The sequence below is a fragment of the Lithobates pipiens genome, unplaced genomic scaffold (genome assembly GCF_037356315.1).
Source record: "Lithobates pipiens isolate NorthernLeopardFrog02 unplaced genomic scaffold, aLitPip1_a1.2 Scaffold_19, whole genome shotgun sequence".
Classification (NCBI taxonomy): domain Eukaryota; kingdom Metazoa; phylum Chordata; class Amphibia; order Anura; family Ranidae; genus Lithobates; species Lithobates pipiens.
The window spans coordinates 389046590-389065334 of NW_027507764.1; the positions used below are offsets into that span (position 1 = coordinate 389046590).

General features: G+C 45.0%; 1 protein-coding gene across 2 annotated transcripts in view; it reads left to right on the plus strand.

The window, feature by feature from the left end:
• The first annotated feature begins 6787 nt into the window (after nucleotides 1-6787).
• NETO1 (neuropilin and tolloid like 1) overlaps nucleotides 6788-18745 on the plus strand; it is a 270444-nt gene continuing 258486 nt past the window's right edge. Inside the window, exons 1-3 of one of the 2 annotated variants that reach the window (XM_077492376.1) lie at nucleotides 6788-8208; nucleotides 9894-9947; nucleotides 10079-10216. In XM_077492376.1, the coding sequence (XP_077348502.1) occupies nucleotides 8181-8208; nucleotides 9894-9947; nucleotides 10079-10216 (220 nt within the window). In that variant the 5' untranslated portion in view covers nucleotides 6788-8180. The remainder of the gene's footprint in view (nucleotides 8209-9893; nucleotides 9948-10078; nucleotides 10217-18745) is intronic. The other variant, XM_077492375.1, reaches the window with a different exon arrangement.

An 18745-nucleotide genomic window follows, 5' to 3' on the forward strand; every position in this document is an offset into this window, starting at 1 on the left:
CCCCCCTAAAAGTGAGGCGCTACAAACCCCAGAATGAACCCCTGAGATCTAAGGTTGGGACCTCTTAGATCTCAGAGGTTCATGCTGGGACCTGTAGTCCTTCACTTTTGGGGGTCACATCCCAGCACGGTTTACAAATCCCAGCATGAACCCCTGAGAACTAAGGATGTGACCTCCTCCCCTTTCTATAGCTTTGAGGGTGTCATCTGTTGTCCAGCACCAGCTCAGCTGCCATACATTCTGTCCCTGCATCTCTGCCCGGCTCACTCATGACAGCCCTTCAGGTTCCATCTCCAGACTCATCTCAGACTCTCATATCTACTTCTTTTCCCTTTCTGAACAGAGGCTGTAGGAGGTGGGTGTAGCTGAGCACTAGAAGAAGGAGGAGGAGAAGGAATTTACTTCCTCCTCCACTCTGAATGCTGAAGCCTCTCTCTGCACTACATGACATCACTAAATGCTAGACGCAAAGGCGGTCCTAGCAAGCAGACAGTGGTATTCAGCAGTGTTAGCCAGCAGTGGAACCAGTGGAACTGGGTCTCTGCCAGGGCTAGTACTATGAGTGAAGCTGCAGTCTTTTTTGGAGCATCAGGGCTGCTGGGGGTGCAATTGCCACCCTGATCCCTGGCCCAGTCTGCCCCTGACATGTGGCCCAGCCCAGGTGCCCTATGGCCAGTCTGAGCCTGGTTAAATCGATCATATGCTGACAATCAGTTTCTCTGTCACAGAAGCTCTACAGAAAGAAGGTGAAGAAGAATGGAGATTATAAATTCATGGACTGGCACACCGGCTGTGTGGGCACTGACAGCTCATTACCCACGGGGGTAAGTACAGTTGTAACTGGAGAGGTTGTAAAGTATTACTTCACCTTTTAATTTGTTTCTGAAAAGGTGAACTTACACTTTAACCACTTGCCACCTACCCACAGTACATATTCGACAAGAGTGCGGCAGCTGCAGGGCCCCCGATGTACTGTCGTCCGTCGTAGCACACATGCTCGCCCCCCGGGGGGGCTCAGCGAAGTGATCCTGTGACCACAGATATCATGACATCGATATGACCAACTGTAGTGATCATATGAATACATTGTAAGCAAAACTGCCGTGAATGGCTTCCATTCATGACAGCTTACTTACTGTTGTGATGCTGTGATTGGCTCACAGCTATTACATGGTACCTGGCACCCTGTACCATGTGATTATCTGTAGCCAACCACAGATCACAATAGTAAGCAAGCTATCATGAATGAAAGCCATTTGTGGCAGTTAAAACTATTGCTTATTACTGTATATAGCAAAACATATGTTTTACCATATGTTTTCCTTTATAGATAACTTCCTCCAAAGGAACACTTGAATATGGAACAGTTCGGTATTTAGAAAAGTAACATATTTATACAGTGCTAGGATAAGGTTCTCTGGCACGCAAGGCAAACAGCAGCATTGAAATTTACCATGATGGATCATAGGTAGCACTGGTTGCTGAAAATTATTATTATTTTTTTAATCTTTGGTTATTATTTTTGATTCTTCATGCATTTGAGAGTTCTCAACATTGCACCATGACTATACACCACAATTGTGAAATTCTCACAGATTTTCATTAATAAATAAAAAAATGAGCTTCCATTTTTTTTTTTTGTCAAAGGTTAATTAACCACTTACAGACCGGACCATTTTGCTGGTCAAAGACCAGACCACTTTTTGCGATTCAGCACTGCGTCGCTTTAACTGACAATTGCGCGGTCGTGTGACATGGCTCCCAAACAAAATTGACGTCCTTTTTTTCCCACAAATAGAGCTTTCTTTTGTTGGTATTTGATCACCTCTGCGGTTTTTAGTTTTTGCGCTATAAACAAAAATAGAGCGACAATTTTGAAAAAAATTATTTTTTACTTTATGTTATAATAAATATCCCCCAAAAATATATAAACAAACATTTTTTTCCCTCAGTTTAGGCCGATACGTATTCTTCTACATATTTTTGGTAAAAAAATCGCAATAAGCCATTATTGATTGGTTTGCGCAAAAGTTATAGCGTTTAAAAAATAAGGGATAGTTTTATGGCATTTTTATTAATATTTTTTTTTTTACTAGTAATGGCGGCAATCAGCGATTTTTATTGTGACTGCAACATTATGGCGGACACATCGGACATTTTTCACACATATTTATACAGTGCTAGGATAAGGTTCTCTGGCACGCAAGGCAAACAGCAGCATTGAAATTTACCATGATGGATCATAGGTAGCACTGGTTGCTGAAAATTATTATTATTTTTTTAATCTTTGGTTATTATTTTTGATTCTTCATGCATTTGAGAGTTCTCAACATTGCACCATGACTATACACCACAATTGTGAAATTCTCACAGATTTTCATTAATAAATAAAAAAATGAGCTTCCATTTTTTTTTTTTGTCAAAGGTTAATTAACCACTTACAGACCGGACCATTTTGCTGGTCAAAGACCAGACCACTTTTTGCGATTCAGCACTGCGTCGCTTTAACTGACAATTGCGCGGTCGTGTGACATGGCTCCCAAACAAAATTGACGTCCTTTTTTTCCCACAAATAGAGCTTTCTTTTGTTGGTATTTGATCACCTCTGCGGTTTTTAGTTTTTGCGCTATAAACAAAAATAGAGCGACAATTTTGAAAAAAATTATTTTTTACTTTATGTTATAATAAATATCCCCCAAAAATATATAAACAAACATTTTTTTCCCTCAGTTTAGGCCGATACGTATTCTTCTACATATTTTTGGTAAAAAAATCGCAATAAGCCATTATTGATTGGTTTGCGCAAAAGTTATAGCGTTTAAAAAATAAGGGATAGTTTTATGGCATTTTTATTAATATTTTTTTTTTTACTAGTAATGGCGGCAATCAGCGATTTTTATTGTGACTGCAACATTATGGCGGACACATCGGACATTTTTCACACATTTTTGGGACCACTGTCATTTATACTGCAATCACTGCTATATAAATGCAGTGATTCCTGTGTAAATGACACTGGCAGTGAAGGGGTTAACCAGTGGGTGGCAGTGTAGGGGTTAAGTGTTCCTAGGGGTGTGTTACTAACTGTTGGGGGCTGGGCTTTAATTTAGTGAACACTGATCCCTGCTCCAATCACATGGAGCAGAGATCAGTGTCACTAGTTGCTAGGCAGAATGGAGAAATGCTGTTTACAACGGCATTTCTTAATTCGGCCGCTCCGTGAGACGATCGCGGGTATGCCCGCGGCGATCGAGTCCGCGGGTCCCGCGACCGGACTCACGGGGGTCCCGACCGGCGCGTGAGCGCCGCCGGAAGGGCGCTCCCGATAGCAGGGCGGCGAATTTAAAGGGACGTACAGGTACGCCCATTTGCTTGCCCGTACCATTCTGCCGACGTACATCGGCGTGCGCTGGTCGGCAACTGGTTAAACAAGCTGAAGTTAGAAGCTGATTGGCTACCATGCACAGCTACACCAGGTTTTAAATTCTCCGGTTTTAGTAAATTAACCTCTGTGTTACTTGATCTAATGTATGTATCTCTGCAACTATCTGTGGTATTTGGGGTAGAGGACATGGATTCCCTTAAGCCCTTGTACACACGGTCGGACATTCCGACAACAAAATCCGTCGGATTTGGTACGACGGATTTTGTCCGAAACTGGTGTTGCATACACACGGTCGGACAAAGTTGTCGGAAAATCCGATCGTTCGTAACGTGATGACGTTATTTAGTTATGACGGGACTACGTTCAGGCTAGTAGCCAATAGCTTTGGTCTAGGAATTTGATCTGAGCATGCATGGCACTTTGTCCGATCGGAATTCTCTACAAACAATCGGACAAAGTCTGATCGGATCATGTTGTCAGAAAATTCTTATATCCAGCTCTCAAACTTTGTTGGTCAGACATTCCGATGGAAAAAGTCAGATGAAGCCCACACACGGTCGGATTATCCGACAACAAGGTCCGATCGGACATTTTCGGTTGGAATAGCCGACCGTGTGTACAAGGGCCTTTAGTAGGTTTAGAAAAATCAAGGTAGTACCAGTAAAATATAGAAGAGCAGTAAGCTGCCTGATGTACCTTAACAGTGTTACCTATCCCTGTGATCTGATACCATGGTGCTCCTGATAAACCCATGACTTTCTGAAAAGTAATAGGTCATATGGCAACTAAATGCAGTGCAACACAAAGCAGGTCAAATGCAGCCTTTGAACCGCCATGTGTACTGTTCAGTTATCCTAGGTTCACACCTATGTGTTTTTAACCACTTGCTTACTGGGCACTTATACTCCCTTCCTGCCCAGGCCAATTTTCAGCGCTGTCACACTTTCAATGACAATTGCGTGGTCAAGCAACGCTGTACCCAAATGACATTTTTATCATTTTCTTCATTTGTTATTTACACAATTAGGGCATTTTTATGGTATTTAATCACCGCTGAATGTTTATTTTTTGCTAAACAAACAATAAAAGACCAAAAACTTTGATAAAAAAAAAAACACAAAAGTTTTTCATATTTTGTTACAAAATTTTGCAAGCAGGTAATTTTTTTCCTTCACTGATGGACACTGCAAAGGTGGCACTGATGGGCACTGATGATGCGGTATGGATGGGCACGCATAGGTGGCACTGCTAGGTGGCACTGATGGGCACTGATGAGTGGCACTGATAGGCAGCACTGATGGGCACTGATTAGCAGTACTAATGGCATTGATGGTCAAGAACTTGCAGCACTGAAGGGCACTGATTAGCAGCACTGGTTGGCACTTAGGAGACCGATGTCCCTCTAACAGAAGCTGGTTACTGGCTTTTTTCTGATAGCGTGAAGAAAAAAAAAGCCGGTAACCAGTTTCTGTCACTGGATGACAGCTGATCACGTGGTAAAGGCCCACTGTGATTGGCCCTTTACCCTGCTCTGTGATCAACTGAGCCCAAAGGACTAGGCGATCACAGAGCGCGCCGCACGCATGCCAGGAGTATGGGAGGACATGCATGGACACCCTCCTGGCATTTGAGGTCTGCGTTATAGTCATCTTTTGGCTATAGCACGTTTTGCAGTTTGCAGAACAAATTCTGGATGGACCCTCTGCACACTGCTTTGTACCATTCCAGCAAACTACGCAATGAAAAATGGGGATTTTTAGTTCACACATATTGCAATATATGCTTAAGCTGGCCAATTGCATCAAAGTAATCCCTCTATGGCCCCTCTATGGCCAGTCCTACACTGCTTTGCCACTGCAAATGCTACGGTGAACACCAAACCAACATGGGGTGGGGTATAAAGACACAAGGTGGGGGGGGGGGGGGGGGGGCTACTAGGTTCAGGTCTGGTAACTGGTCTTTTCTCTGCATTAAAGTCACATCTGTGCCCTTTTCAGCGGCTGCGTTTTTGGAAAGGGTCAGCCAATGGGAATTGGCTGACCTGTGCTTGACGTCAGTTCGGAATGCACCTCAATATGCAGGTTTCTAGAAACCTAGTGAAAACTAGACATGTGAACCGTCAATAAATTTGTTTAGTTTCATTCTGTATTAGCCGTTAATTCGTATTTCGTAATTCGTGTCCGAAGTTCAATTTGGATTCGTACCAAATATTAATTTTCGTTAGGTTCGTTAACTTTTCATAACGATTACAATTGTTTGTATTTTTTCAAATTTATCATAATGAGGGGCTCCCACCATCCTTGTGCTGTGCTCATTATGAGGGGCTCCCACCATTCCTGTGCTGTGCTCATTATGAGGGGCTCCCACCATCCCTGTGCTGTGCTCATTATGAGAGGCTCCCACCATCCCTGTGCTGTGCTCATTATGAGGGGCTCCCACCATCCCTGTGCTGTGCTTGTTATGAGGGGCTCCCACCATCCCTGTGCTGCGCTCATTATGAAGTGCTCCCACCATCCCTGTGCTGTGCTCATTATGAAGTGCTCCCACCATCCCGGTGCTGTGCTCTTTATGAGGAGCTCCCACCATCCCTGTGCTGTGCTCATTATGAGGAGCTCCCCCATCCCTGTGCTATGCTCATTGTGAGGGGCTCCCATCATCTCTGTGCTGTGCTGACTTCCTGGGTTTTTAACTTCATCATAACGAATAATCGTAATTAACAAACATTCTTATTTTGTCCGATTCTGAATCTCCCATCGACTACCAGTACCAGTCTCCCACTCCCATATTAAAAAGGTAATTTTCCCAACCCTCACTCAGCAGCAGAAGAAGACCTCTGATTGGTCAACAAAACACCAGTCATGTTTCCGTTGTAACGGAATTTGGATCCGAATTCCGTAAACGAAATTTCGTAAAAAATTCTGAAGCATGGCAATTCGTATATCGGATCACCCCGAATGTACGGAAATTCGTACGAAACGAATCGCGATGTCAAGAAAACAGCAGCTAACAATTACTAGCTTTTTTTGCCTTGAACCTTTCTATGTTCAGTAATTCTCCTGGCAATCATACAATCATAGTCCATTGTCGAATTACAACTTTCAATAAAAAAAAATCTAATGACAATGAAGAATATCAAAATGTTATTGAGTATTTTTAATTTTTAATATCTGAATAAATCATTATCAATCGACTGATCGAGAACAGCATTCGTTTTACATCATGTTAATAATCTCAGTGAAATATGACTAGCTATTAACTGAATTTATGTATTCTAATAAAGCACAATATTGATTTCCCTTTCCCCATGTTTCCATACATCATATGCAATTCCAAGAAGACACAAACAACAATGATGATATATTTATACATTTCATAATCAGAATGTATACAAAACCTAAACATCTTCCTTCATAGCCCAAGTCGATCATTTTGCCTTGCATCCTACAGAGAATATATTCTAGCAAGGCAGGAACTGAATTGAATAGCTAATCTTTTTGTAGATAGGAGTCAAATAATGAACAGAGCTCACTCCCCTCCCTCTTTCAATCATATGCAACAAAGCCACTTGCGTCGCTTTCAGTGGTGAGCTGCTGAGAGTGCTGTAGTTTGCAGCATTGGTGAATCACACAAGCAGACTGGTGCATCTTGTAAAGGAGCTTGTCTCTCTGCAATTGATGGTCTACAAGCAGGCTGGTTAATAATAATTAAAAAAAAGTCATTCTGGTTTCAAGAAGCAACCAAAGAAACATCAGGATGTCTACTTGAATCTGCAGTTTGCTCAACTCCCAATCTACCCTTGGAAGACTTTTTTTTTATATATATATATTTGGAAGAAGTCCTAGCCATGGCCAACCATGTTGTGTCTTTGGCTCCTCATCTTCTCTTGGCCCCCAGGTCTTCATGTACACTGGATTGCTGAGAAGAAGCAGAAATCCAGGCAATATGGAAAAGAGATTAACTAGTAAAGTTTGATTGTGCTGTGAATATTAAAAGGAGTTGTCGGCTGAAGGCTTCCATGTAAGCCTGAAGAAGAAGAAGAAGAACTGATTTCTTTGCAAAGGGATAGCGCTGATGTATGGATTGACATCTCTGGATTGGTGGTGGTCTTGCTGAGGGGGGTCTTTGCTGCGGCTTGTCATATTCCTATTTATTCGCTGCTTGATACTATGCAACAAACAGAGCCTTTGGATCTGCTCCACGCCGAGGGATTTTACTGTTTTAATGCGGATTTCATCCCAGAAATATTATTAAATCCCTATTTTTGTAAAGCTTGCCTTCAGAAGATTGCAAAGGTGGAGCGACCAGAGAGAGCAGATGACGGACCCATTAATCCTTTCAATGCATGGAAAGACCCAGGAAACGCTGTTATGTAAAGCGGGTGAAGGCTTCCATCTGGCTTTGGTTCCCCCCCAAACTAAGGATCACATCGCTTTGCGATTGTTCCTTTGACATCTCCTTTGACAAGGTTCCTTGGGGGGTGGGTGGGTGGGGGGGCTATGAAGGAAAGTGACCTGCTACCCATCCATGGCGATCTGTTGCAGAGCCCTGGGGATCTGTCTTGGAGATGTCATCTAGTGTTTTGAATGCAGCGTTTAGAGACATTTTAGTCCTATAGGCGATCATGGTGATTACTTGAACCGTTTTAAAGAGGAAAGTGGTGATTCCTGTTTGTGTATTTTTTTTTTCTTCTTCTTTTTTTTTTTTAATCCATCCTATTGCCCCCTCCCGCACTGGAAGTCCTCCCGTATCTAAATGGAATTAGTGGAGATCGAAGCCCCTTGTGTAAGGAACAGACATGGTCCATGGGCGCAGTTTGTTTCACAGTGAGTATGTCTAGCTGCAGATTTGCTGCTGCACAATACTTCTCTTTTCTTCTAAAGCTAAAAGACTTGATCAGCTTTTGAATAGCAAGCAAGCACAATTTCAGCAACAACAAAAAAAAAAAAGCTGCTGCTGTCATTTCTTTTTTTTTTTTTTTTTTAGTCTGTTCTTATGGGATATTGATGTTGGCAGCAAGCTTGAGGACAAAGGTGATGCAAGTAGAAGCTTCTACTGTATATTTCTGCTTGGCCATACATTGACATTCTGGAGATGTAGCCTAACTCCCTCCTTATGCTTACCATGTGAAGTCGGTGGGGGGGTTTGCTGTGGTGGTGGATGGAGGTATAACAGTGTCATTTTCTCTTCTGCAGTGATTAGTAAACCCTATACACAGCAAAGTGCTCTTCTATAGGATAAAGCTGTGCATGTACTGTGCATTGCTGGGGGGGAGGCAAATGACAGCTTAGTTTCATCAAAAGCGCCTGTGTTTGTAAAGAACTGCATTAAAATCGCTAGGACAGTCAGTTTGACTCTATTAAAAATTCAGAGGCTCTTAAACGTGTGTGTATTAAGAAGCTTCATTTCCATAACTCATTAAGGACCAAGGACAGCTCAGTCTGTGTGTCAATATATTGGTCTTTTGATGCTGCTGTCTTCCCATTGCTGTTCTTGCTTCTGCAGCCTACAATGTAAGAAAAGCCACCTATGTGAATTGTAAGCTTCTTTTTTTTATATATCAAATGGCTTTGCCCTATTCAAAAAGCTACCTCGTCTACATTGCTTACTTTTATAACTAGAATTTCTGGATGGTGACTTTGGGTAGATGAGCGTGCCAAGGTGGCACACATCGCCTTATCTGGTGGCAGAGTCAGTGAGACATAACGCATTGTCTGACATATATCAGACATACTCTATATCCTGCAAGCGTGGCTGGTATACTACAGAGCAGTTGCTAACAATCCAGTGTGTGTGTGTGTTTGTGTGTGTGTGTGTGTGTGTGTGCTGAAAATCTCAACCGATTAAAAGATTTGTTTTAAACAGCTATGGGGGTTCTTTACGAAAGGCAAATCCACTTTGCACTACAAGTGCACTTGAAATTGCACTGAAGGTGCACTTGGAAGTGCAGTCGCTTTAAATCTAAAGGGAATATCTGAAATCAGGGGAAGCTCTGCTGATTTTATCATCCAATCATGTGCAAGCTAAAATGCTTTTTTTTATTTTCCTTTCATGTCCCCCTCAAATCTACAGCGACTGTACTTCCATGTGCACTTTCAGTGCAATTTCAAGTGCACTTTGCACTAATAGTTTGCACTTGTAGTGCAAAGGGGATTTGCCTTTTGTAAATAACCCCCTATGGGGTAAATCTTTTTATTTACGAAAGGAAAATCCACTTTGCACTGAAAGTGCACTTGGAAGTAAAGTCGCTGTAGATCCGAGGGGGACATGCTAGGAAAATAAAAAAACAACATTTTAGCTTGCACATGATTGGATGATAAAATCAGCAGAGCTTCCCCTCATTTCTGATCTACCCCTTAGATTTAGAGCGACTGCACTTCCAAGTGGACTTTCAGTGCAAAGTGGATTTTCCTTTCGTAAATAACCCCCAATGTCTATTAAAATAGCCCGTAATGCCATAGAAAGCACCCATAAATGCATCAAAACACTAATATGCCTTTTTTTATTGCAGTTGTAACAAGTCTATTTATTCTGCATGTGTCTTGGGCAACAAAAAAAGTAGGAGGTAAGTTGGGTATGGACGTTACCGCTACAGTTTTTTTTTTCTTACTAAAAAAAGATAAAAATGGAAATGCAGTGTAAATTTCCCTTCTTTTTTTTGGGTCACAAATTACATTTTTGTGATTTTCTTTTTAGACAAACAGACACCTCCAGAAGGACAGAAAGCTTTACAGTGTGGAACGTGGACAAAATACACAGATGGAGGAATTTTTACTTCTCCCAACTACCCCAACAAGTACCCTCCTGACAGAGAGTGTATCTACATAATAGAAGGTAGTTATACTATTTGCTACATACTTTTGCATGGTATGCCCGAGTAATTCTAAAATTCAGGTTTTGTTTCCATTTTTTGCCAACTATAGTAATATTACAAGTTCTAAATCATCAGTGGTTTGGGGGCCACGTGTCGATCTCTGCTTCCCTTTAAGAGGAACTGCAGTCTGCTCACATAATTTGTAATAAAAACATCTTTGCCATTCTGAAGCTTCCCTCCAACCACTTTGCATATTATTTTATATATACTGTGATCCTGTACTTGCCAAATATGCTGCAGAAATCTCCCTCAATGGAGTCTGGCTGCAGCCATTTTAACTGTGGGCAGCTGAAGCTGCTGCCTGTTCACTTCCTGGATTTGCACAGACACACAGAGGCACACCTCCAGCTCTGCAGATCTGCAGCTCTCATTGGCCCTATTATGACTCATCCCCCTCCCTTCCTGCAAACTCTCACGAGAGTGAGAGAGCGAGCTGTACATGATGTCATAAGCCTAGGCTTTTTATCAGACAAGAAACAGGAAGTGGGCTGTATAAGGTATTTAATAGCAGAATTTTTTTTTTTTTTTAATATCCAAAGTTAAAACAACAAGGGCTTTAATGTTGCTTGTATCAGCATTTGAGTATGTGTCTGATTTACTGCTGAGTTATTATATAATTCCCATAAGTCTGAATTTATTGTGAATCAACTACCCTAATAAATACCCTCCTACATAATAGAAGGTAGTTATACTTTAAAGCTATTTGCGACATACTTTTGCATGGTATGCCTAAAATTCTGGTTTTGTTTTCATTTTTTCTCACTATAATAATATTATATATATTATATTATATCAATCATTGAAGTAACCATCAGTGGCTTGGGGCCACATGTGGATCTCTGCTTCCCTTAATGTTGCTTGTATCAGCATTTGAGCATGTGTCTGATTTATTGCTGCATTGTTACATAATTCCCATAAGTGTGGATTTAGTGTGAATTTATTGCCCAGTACAGTAATATTAAATGTTCTAAAGCAATGATCCTCTAGTCTAGCTAATAGCTTGGGAGCCCCATGTAGGTCTCTGTTTTCTTTGAGGCTGCTTGTTTCAGCATTAGTGCACATGTCTTTTGCTGCATTATATAGTTCCCATACGAGAGAATTTATTGTCCAGTATAGTAATATAACATATTCTAAAGAAGTATTCCTCTGGCCAGTAGCTGGGATACCTGTTTTCTCTAATGCAGTTGGTATCAGCATTGGAGCACATGTTTGTGTTTCTGCTGCATAATACAGTAGAGTGACTATTTAAGACTGCTGTTTTAGCCTTTACTCAGACTATAGGGAACATTCAAAAAACGACCATTCCAGGATAAGGAATTTCAAAAATGACAGTTATTTTCAGGCTAGAGATAATGGCCTCAATTCACAAAGCTAACACATAAGGATAAGAACACGTATTTTCTAGAAAAGCTACAGTTATTTTCTGTTAAGTCCAATGAGATTTGAAAATTACTCTCACAGGGCTGCAAATAAAGATTGTTGTTAATTAAGCTCATTAAAGCTGAATTTCAGTTAGATATATACACATTAATGCAGCTCTGTACAGACGGTCCCCAAGTAACGAACCTCCAACTTGCAAACAACTCCTACTTACGAACGGCAGGTGGCGCCAGCGAGCACATCGGAAAACATTTGAAAACCACATCGGAAAACATTGGAAAAGCTGTTCTGTGCATACGTGTCCGAATTACAAACAAATCCGACTTAGAAACAAACAGGTAGTCCCTAACCCCTTTGCAACTCGAGGACCCCCTGTATGTAATACTATTTTTTTTTTTTAAATATATCAACATGTTATATTTACCTGCTCTGTGCAATGGTTTTGCACAGAGCAGCCCCGATCCTCATCTTCTGGAGTGCCTTGCAGACGCCCCTGGCTCCTCTCCCCTTCCGAATAAACACCTTAGCAAGGCGCTTGCTAAGGAACGTACTCATGCGGGCTTGCTCCCAAGCCCCACTGCCTAGGTCCATTGAGACAGACAGCAGGGCTTCGCCCCACCCCCACTTCCTCATCATATGATTTGATTGACACCAGCAGAACCCCATGGCTCCTGCTGCTATCAATCTGCCCTGTGAGAAGGAAGAGAGCAAAAAGAGCTGCTGCTCTTATACACAGCGCTGGATCAAGATATGACCGAGGTAAATATTAGGTGGGTGAGGGTGGATCCGGCAGCACAGAAGGTTTTTTACTATGATGCAGAGAGTGCATTAAGGTAAAAACCTTAAAGTAGTTCTAAAGCCTAAACATTTTTACATGAATGCATTACTTGCATCAAGGTTAAACATGTTTAGGCATCAGCATCCCCCCCCCCCCCTTTTACTTACCTGAACATTCATTGGACCCAGCGCTGGTCACGTCTGCAGCTCTTCTATCCCATCACTTCCGGGTCTCATTGGCTTTGCTGGGGCACTGGGAGCCATTGCTCTCAATCGAAGCCAAGGGAGCAGCAGCGGAGCTCGGGAGCAATACGCACAAGTGTCCCCATGGCAAACAGCTTCCCTTGGGGGCACTGGACAGAGAGGAGGAGCCAGGAGCACCAGCGGGGGGGCCTAAGCAGAGGAGGTTCGGGGCTGCTCTGTCCAATTTGATTGGACAGAGCAGGTAAGTATAGACATGTTTGTTTTTTAATTACCTTTACAATCTCTTTAATGCTTTAGAACCACTTTATTTTTTTAAGCAATCGGTGTAAGAAAGAAGCAGCACATGGGGAGAAGAGAGCAGAGACACAGAAAGTGGAAATCAGCAATCTTATTCTTATTTTTACTGTCCAGTGACAGAGTAGGCACGGGGGTAGAATGACCTTTATTACTTAATGGCAGCAGAGAAAAACCAGATACCCTCCCTAATAGTGATGGACGAACTTCCGACGGGACGTTTCGCGAACGCGAAATGCGAACGGACCCAAACGTTCGCGAAACCGAACGTTCGCCGCGGGCCCCATTGACTTCAATGGGAGGCGAACTTTGCAAACCTTCATGTCGAATTTGCGGCCACGTGGTAATTATTAGGGGGTAAAACGTAGTCCCACCATCTGGACAATGACATAATACATGTATGAGGTGAATTTGGGATCGATAACTACAAGCATTTTTATTTTATTTGGGAAATTGTTCTAACAATTCAGGACTATGGAGCTAATGAAGGCAATGGAGGAGAGGGAAGGTCAGGGACCAGGGTAGGCAAAGAAGAGGGTGCAGGAGATGATCACCAGCAGCGTGACATACCGGAATGACACATGCACCGTGATAGAGGCATCTGACAGCAGCACCGTAATACAGAGCACTGACAGCAGCACCGTGACATACAGCGCTGACAGCAGCACCGTGACATACAGCGCTGACAGCAGCACCGTGACATACAGCGCTGACAGCAGCACCGTGACATACAGCGCTGACAGCAGCACCGTGACATACAGCGCTGACAGCAGCACCGTGACATACAGCGCTGACAGCAGCACCGTGACATACATCGCTGACAGCAGCACCGTGACATACAGCGCTGACAGCAGCACCGTGACATACAGCGCTGACAGCAGCACCGTGACATACAGCGCTGACAGCAGCACCGTGACATACAGCGCTGACAGCAGCACCGTGACATACAGCACTGACAGCAGCACCGTAAGCAGCCCCAGGAGGAAGTCAGCACAGCACAGGGATGGTGTGATCCCCTCATAATAAGAACCCCCAGGAGGAAGTCAGCACAGCACAGGGATAGTGTGATCCCTTCATAATAAGAACCCCCAGGAGGAAGTCAGCACAGCACAGGGATATCATAAGCAGCCCCAGTAGAAATATGACACCGCTCAACCTCTTCAAAGAGGAGGGTAGGGGCATATAGTACGGTGTGCTTTTTTGGGTCAAGGAAGTGAGCCAAATGAATTAAGAAGGTCTGTGTGCTTGATTAAAAAAATAGTTTATAGACATATACATGGTCTACTGGTCACATGTGTTGAATTCCTCCGAGATCCATGCCTCATTCATTTTTAGAAATGTGAGGTAGTTAACACTGTGGTGAGCTAGGCGAGTACGCTTATCGGTCACAATCCCCCCTGCTGCGCTGAACGTCCTTTCGGACAGGACACTGGATGAGGGGCAAGCCAACAGTTCGATTGCAAATTGGGCAAGCTCTGGCCAGAGGTCAAGCCTGCCCACCCAGTAGTCTAGGGGTTCATCACTCCTCAGAGCGTCCACATCGGCCGTTAACCCAATGTAGTCGGACACCTGACGGTCTAGGCGTTCCCTGATGCTGGATCCGGATGACACCTGTCGATGGGTCGGCTGAAAGAATGACCTCATATCCGAAGTCACCAACACATCTTCAAACCGGCCTCTTCTTGCAGGCGCTGTTGGATTGGTACCCGCAAATCCTTCTCTGGGAGTGGGAATTGCTCCTCTGCCAGCGCACGCAAAAGCAGAATGCAGCATTTCTCGAAGCAAGGCCTGGAAGTGCTGCATTCTGACAGCCCTCTGCGACGGCGGTAACATTTCCGCCATTTTGTGTTTGTACCGGGGGTCTAAGTACGTTGCCACCCAGTACTGGTCCTTGACCCTCATGCTTTTTATACGGGGGTCCCTATTAAAACACTGGAGCATGAAGGCCCCCATTTGCACTAAAGTGGAAGCGGTGTGGTGGCCTGGCTCCTGCTCATCATCCAGGATAATGTCGTCCTCTTCATTCTCCTCTCCCCATCCTCGCACAACAGGGATCCCAGAAAGGTTTAAAGCATGCTCTTCTTGCTCCTGCTCATCCGCCCCGGCACCATCCTCCTCTGACTCCTCATCAGACTCCTGTTGTTGACTTGTCTCAGATAGAGTAGCCCCCCCTGGGAATTCATCCAGCATTGCGACTTCCTCATCTTCCCGCTCCTGCTCCTCCACAGCCTGATCAATGACACGACGCAATGCACGCTCCAGAAAGAAGGCATAAGGTACCATGTCACTGATGGCGCCATGGCTGCGACTGACCAGTTTGGTGATCTCCTCAAATGGCCGCAGAAGTCTGCATGTGTCGCGCATGAGCAGCCACTGGCGCGGTGAAAAAAAACCCAGCTCCCCAGAACCGTTTCTTTCGCAGAGTTCATACAGGTAGACGTTAACTGCACGTTTCTGCTGGAGCAGCCTATCAAGCATATAGAAGGTTGAGTTCCATCGCGTCGGGCAATCGCAAATAAGACGTCTGACCGGCAGATGGTGTCGCCGCTGAATGTCAGCAAGGCGAGCCATGGCCGTGTAAGATCTTCTGAAATGGGCCGAGATTTTCCTTGCCTGCCGCAAGATGTCCTGGACCCCAGGGTATTTGACAAGGAATCGCTGCACGACCAAGTTTAAGACGTGTGCCATGCACGGCACGTGCGTGATTTTGCCCTGTTTCAATGCGCTAAGCAGATTGGCACCGTTGTCACACACCACTTTACCAACTGTCAAATTGAGCGGTGTTAGCCACTCATCTGCCTGTGAACGCAAAGCTGAAAGGAGTGCCGGGCCAGTGTGGCTCTTTGCTTCCAGGCACAACAGACGCAGCACGGCATGGCAACGTCTCACCTGGCATGTGGAATAGGTTCTGGGGAGCTTGGGCGGTGCAGTGGAAGAGACGCTAGCAGCGGAAAAGGAGGAGGCAGCTGAGGAGGAGAGGGAGGAGGATGGAGTAGGAGGAGGAGAAGAAGAGTCAGGCCTGCATGCAATCCGTGGCGGTAAAACCAAATCTACACGGGTGCCACGGGTTACATGCTTGACGGCCGTCAGAAGGTTCACCCAGTGGGCAGTAAAACTGATATACCTTCCCTGCCCGTGTTTGCTAGACCACGTGTCTGTGGTCAGATGTATCTTGGCACCGACACTGTGTGCCAGAGATACATTCACTTGCCGCTGAACATGGCCATATAGCTCTGGGATGCCCTTCTCTGAGAAATACTTCCTTCCTGGGACCTTCCATTGTGGTGTTCCAATGGCCACAAATTTGCGAAAGGCCTCCGAGTCCACCAGTTTATATGGCAGTAGTTGGCGGGCTATGAGTTCTGACAAGCCAGCCGCCAACCGTTGGGCAAGAGGGTTATCCGGCGTCATCATTTTTTTACGCTCAAACATTAGGCCCACGGAAGCCTGCCTTTTTGCAGAAAAATGTGAGCTTGGCGTGATGGAAGGTGGAGTGGAGGACAATTGTGAGGAGAGAGGAGAAGGAGAAGTAGAAGACGAGGCTGGACGGTGAGAGCCTGCAGTGTGGCTTTGTGTGTTCCGTTGCTCCCACTGGGCTCGGTGATGGCTGCTCATGTGCCTTCTTAAGGCGGTCGTCCCTAGGTGAGTATTGGGCTTACCGCGACTAACGCGTTGACTGCAAAGATTGCAGATGGCAACGCTATTGTCAGCAGCGGACACGTTAAAAAAAGCCCACACTGCGGAGCCATGTGCCGGTGTCCTGGGAGCGCCAGATGTGACCGTACATGGTCGATGACTCGCTCCTGATACATTTGCAGTCTGCTTTGTCCCTGCTGTGCAATGTAAGTCATTGCTGCTTCTCCTCCCTATCTGCTGGTCCATATCTCCCTCTGAACTCCCCTCCTCTTCCTCTCTTGTGGGCACCCACGTGACATCACTAGACACGTTATCATCAACGTCACCTTCCCCACCGCTATAAGTAGAGATCTCGGAGTAGGCAGCAACACCGGGGACCAACCTCCTCCTTGGGCTGATCTGGGTACTGGCGTCAGACTGCTGAGTAGCGCTTGTTGCTACCTCCTCTTCCTGATCCAATACCAAGAGTGGCTGCGCATCAGAAATGTCCTCTTGATATGGATCGGAAAATAATTCCAGTGACTCAAGCGGAAGGTATGTGGTGGTGGTGGTGGTGGTCGTGTTGTTGGTGGTAGTGTCTTTGGGGGTGCACATAGCAGAGAGTGAAGAAGAGGGTGCAGATCGAGAGGATGAGGAGGGTGCAGAAGAGTAAGGCTGAGCGAGCCACTCAACCAAGTCTGGTGCATCCTTTAAAGTAATTGAACGCACCTTCTGCAACTTCCCACTTTGGCTCAAGCCTGTTGCTCCTGCCCTACCCCTACCACCCCTGCGGAAGGGCCTGCCTCTTCCTCTGCCTGTCATTTTTTAAATGACCCTGTGACAAAACTCTTAGTCCCTATACCGATGAAGGACTGCTGCAGTATAGGGCAGCGGTCAGCAGTGGTGCACGTCAACCCTATCTATTGTGGACCGATAGCGGTCCTTACAGAACAGCAGACTGTACCGCACTCAAGCCTATGTACCGTAGCACCCTATACCAAGTTACCAGTCCTTATAAGAACTTTTGTGGAACAAGCAGGTTGTGTGTTAGTGATTAGCAGACTGTACGTCAGTCCCTATACCGCTGAAGGACTGCTGCAGTATAGGTGAGCGGTCAGCAGTGGTGCACGTCAACCCTATCTATTGTGGACCGATAGCGGTCCTTACAGAACAGCAGACTGTACCGCACTCAAGCCTATGTACCGTAGCACCCTATACCAAGTTACCAGTCCTTATAAGAACTTTTGTGGACCAAGCAGGTTGTGTATTAGTGTTTAGCAGACTGTACGTCAGTCCCTATACCGCTGAAGGACTGCTGCAGTATAGGGCAGCGGTCAGCAGTGGTGCACGTCAACCCTATCTATTGTGGACCGATAGCGGTCCTTACAGAACAGCAGACTGTACCGCACTCAAGCCTATGTACCGTAGCACCCTATACCAAGTTACCAGTCCTTATAAGAACTTTTGTGGAACAAGCAGGTTGTGTGTTAGTGATTAGCAGACTGTACGTCAGTCCCTATACCGCTGAAGGACTGCTGCAGTATAGGTGAGCGGTCAGCAGTGGTGCACGTCAACCCTATCTATTGTGGACCTATAGCGGTCCTTACAGAACAGCAGACTGTACCGCACTCAAGCCTATGTACCGTAGCACCCTATACCAAGTTACCAGTCCTTATAAGAACTTTTGTGGACCAAGCAGGTTGTGTATTAGTGTTTAGCAGACTGTACGTCAGTCCCTATACCGCTGAAGGACTGCTGCAGTATAGGGCAGCGGTCAGCAGTGGTGCACGTCAACCCTATCTATTGTGGACCGATAGCGGTCCTTACAGAACAGCAGACTGTACCGCACTCAAGCCTATGTACCGTAGCACCCTATACCAAGTTACCAGTCCTTATAAGAACTTTTGTGGAACAAGCAGGTTGTGTGTTAGTGATTAGCAGACTGTACGTCAGTCCCTATACCGCTGAAGGACTGCTGCAGTATAGGGCAGCGGTCAGCAGTGGTGCACGTCAACCCTATCTATTGTGGACCGATAGCGGTCCTTACAGAACAGCAGACTGTACCGCACTCAAGCCTATGTACCGTAGCACCCTATACCAAGTTACCAGTCCTTATAAGAACTTTTGTGGAACAAGCAGGTTGTGTGTTAGTGATTAGCAGACTGTACGTCAGTCCCTATACCGCTGAAGGACTGCTGCAGTATAGGTGAGCGGTCAGC